We start from the raw sequence: 3,643 nt of genomic DNA, 5'->3' as shown, positions 1-3,643 counted from the left end.
GTGAACTGATCATCTCCTCCACATTAATACCAGTTTCAGCACAAAATAAACATGACTAAACATCCGAAGGTAAGTTAAAAGAAAGAGTACAATTTTACAATCCGTATCCTGTCTCATGTAATCGCTCAATCAGTGTTTCAGCCGCGGAAAGACGCCAATATAACGGCTTGTAAATGTCATGTAATGTCACATTTACCACAAAAAACGTATTCGGTGACCATAAGCTCATTAATCATATAGAAAAATAAACTGTAGAGAGGGGCATTTTGCTAAATATATGCACCATATATTCATTATAACTTTTACTATTCTTCAATGAAGTAGAAATATTATTATGTAATTGTAACTTATTTTATTATAATTGTAATTTAAACAGTTGTTTTAGCCTAAAAAATCAGTCAGTTTTAACCTTCAATATTATAGTAATGTAGTACCAACAGACTCTCATGTATATTTTACATTAGTTGAGAGATTTTTTTCCTTGAGAAAATTTGGCATGATATATCCAAAATAATCGATATTGAATCGAATCAAACCTCAAGCTTGTGAATGAGAATCGAATCGTGAAATTTGTGTCAAAACCCAGCCCTAATATATATTATGCACTCATACACTATGTACTTATGCACTATGTACTCAACCATGTAGTTTATGAATTATATAAGGTTATTTTGTCATTCATAATCTGAGTCTGATAGCCCCTCCCCCTTCGCTACGTAATTAAAGGGTTAGTTCACCCAAAAATGAAAATTCTGTCATTAATTACTCGCCCTCATATGCACCATATAACATATTCATTATAATTTTTACTGTTCTTCAATGTTTAATTTATGTTTGGATAAATCCATCAAGTTTTTATGACAGCCACCATTTAAATGTTTATATTTTTAAAACAAACTACTGTTGAATGGAATCGTTTGCAGAGGAGGAGGCCATGGAGGAGCTTCTGCAAAACGAGATCAACCGGCAAGGTACTGCTGCCTCTCCTTGACACACATTGCACAGGCACTCCAAACTTCATCTCTCATGACAATAATTTGGCAAGAGTGTACAAGGCTTGGTGTCATGTCCACGTCATGCAGTGGTTGAGATCATTGCTTTCTGACGATTTGGAGTCAGAGTTCTTCAAATGAATTGCCTTGCACGGATGGCCAAGGGTGATATGTGCTTCATGCTAAACTTTCCCAGCTGCCGTGTGCTCGTGTCAAGGCTGCAAGTCTTGGCAGGACTCCAGCGGGTGCACTGACCGTGCTCAACCAGTAGCGTAACACACAACACCCTTTCTCCTGTGTCCACTCTTAACTTGCCTGTTGACCTGGCTGGGTACTTGATGTCCGAGTAGGGGTGTGTGATATGACGATTTTTGATCGTGGACGATTAAAATGTCTCCACGATCTGCTTTTGAAGAAATATCGTAGTATCGTGCTACAGTGAATGAGAATCGAATCGTGAAATTTGTGTCAAAACCCAGCCCTAATATATATGTATATATATATATATATTACTGTTAACAAATTTCTTAAAAGATGATGGCAGTAAACCACTATCTAGACATTGTGTGAAGAGTTAATAATGGCAATGGTAACAAACTATAATAAAATATATTCATGGGATACGCTTGGTGGCTTCATGGTGTTAAACAATCGTTTGACGTTTATTATAAACACACTGCAAGATTAAAAATAAATGTACTTTTCTGCGTTGTCTCTGAGGATACAATGCTTGACACTGCTGTATCTTTCAATAAAAGATAATATGAAAAACTGACAAGTGTTTAGAATAATTGACAAAACGTTTCGTTGTGAAATGTGACGAACAAAAGGAAACTTAATCTTTCAGTTCCTTAGGCACATCATTAAAAATAAACTTAGCCATGCGATGTTTAGGGAGGCTATGCAGTCTTTTGAGGTGCAGTTTCTTTACATCCACTGACAGAACAGCATCTGAGACAGAACAAACAGTATTTTAGGGTCTTACTTGACAGATTTATCCAACTGCAGTATCGCTCTTGTGATTGATGGACAGATATGGATTGTTTAGGACATGCCTCCTTGATTACATACAACATGGAAGCATGTTAAGGAGTAGGGCTGCACGATATATCGACATTATCGAAATATCGCAAATGTAAATATCGCAATATGCATATTTGCACAGGCACTCCAAACTTCATCTCTCATGACAATAATTTGGCAAGAGTGTACAAGGCTTGGTGTCATGTCCACGTCATGCAGTGGTTGAGATCATTGCTTTCTGACGATTTGGAGTCAGAGTTCTTCAAATGAATTGCCTTGCACGGATGGCCAAGGGTGATATGTGCTTCATGCTAAACTTTCCCAGCTGCCGTGTGCTCGTGTCAAGGCTGCAAGTCTTGGCAGGACTCCAGCGGGTGCACTGACCGTGCTCAACCAGTAGCGTAACACACAACACCCTTTCTCCTGTGTCCACTCTTAACTTGCCTGTTGACCTGGCTGGGTACTTGATGTCCGAGTAGGGGTGTGTGATATGACGATTTTTGATCGTGGACGATTAAAATGTCTCCACGATCTGCTTTTGAAGAAATATCGTAGTATCGTGCTACATCACATTCAGTTCTGGCACCTCCTCTGTCTCAATACTGTATTGTACACATATTGGACACATTGTAATGATCCCAAACTAGATGGAATGGTTTTTCTATTTTTGGCATTTGCCATTCTTGATGATGAAACGGAGCCCAGCTGTGACTCAGAGGCCCTGTTCAGACATGTGTTAACTGCCTGATGTGGTGTGCGGCTGCTTGCTCACCAGGATGTATCAGCGGCAGATAGTACAGACTCTTCACTGGCTCAGGAGAGGAGGTGAGAATGGCTGCTGATGGAGGCGTAGCATTTCCACTCTCTTCTATAGAAATCTGTGAACAAGATCTAGCCACACAATCCAAGACAAAGATTCTTGCTGGTTGATGTGTCAGGGTGGTGCAACTGTCATGAGCATACTGAAGAAAAAGCCTCAGTAAAAGGATTAAATGTACTTATTGTAGTATTTTTTTTTTTTAAGAATGATCTTTGGAGTTGTTGCCTTTTTTGGACAGGACAGTAAAGAGAGTTGGCAGGAAGTGAAGTAGGTGAGAGAGGAACTGGACTGGAAAGGACCATTAGCAAAGACTCAAATTTGAGCTGCCTATGAGGCTACCTGCTCAGACAAATTTTTGAATAATGAACTAAATTGGCGTGATCTTTTAATTAATGTAGAATTACTGGCGTAATTTATTATTATTATTTAATATCAACCAACTGCTCATGAAAAGCAGTTTCAGATTTTTATATTATGTTTGCTCGAGGTTAGTTTATAAAGTTTGCAAAGTTTCTTTTTTTTTTCTTCTCACCAATAAGCCCATTTTCTTTATTCACGCTCTCTGTGAAACTCTGTCACCTCTTGCAGAAACTTAAGTAAATGGCCTTCTGTGATTTAATTGCACTGTATCCAAGCCTTCTTTTACAGCATGTCGTGTGTTTTGAAACTTGAGATGGCAAGCCCTGTGATAGATCCACACAAATATATATTTGAGCTCACTCAAATCAGATCCCATGGGAGAGGAAATTGAAAAAACGCAATCACTTGCAAAGTAAATCAACATAAACATAACCAAATATCTGTATGT

The 3,643-nt window shown here is 38.4% G+C and overlaps 1 protein-coding gene across 1 annotated transcript in view; it reads left to right on the top strand.

The window, feature by feature from the left end:
- ppp1r12a (protein phosphatase 1, regulatory subunit 12A) overlaps positions 1 to 3,643 on the top strand; it is a 109,146-nt gene that overhangs the window by 70,080 nt on the left and 35,423 nt on the right. Inside the window, exon 4 of the mRNA XM_016493751.1 lies at positions 932 to 971. Coding sequence (XP_016349237.1) covers positions 932 to 971 — 40 coding nt within the window. The remainder of the gene's footprint in view (positions 1 to 931; positions 972 to 3,643) is intronic.

The sequence above is a fragment of the Sinocyclocheilus anshuiensis genome, unplaced genomic scaffold (assembly GCF_001515605.1).
Source record: "Sinocyclocheilus anshuiensis isolate Anshui unplaced genomic scaffold, SAMN03320099.WGS_v1.1 scaffold1003, whole genome shotgun sequence".
Classification (NCBI taxonomy): Eukaryota; Metazoa; Chordata; class Actinopteri; order Cypriniformes; family Cyprinidae; genus Sinocyclocheilus; species Sinocyclocheilus anshuiensis.
The sequence above is the reverse complement of the archived record's forward strand: the minus strand, read 5'-3'. Positions and strand labels throughout refer to the sequence as shown.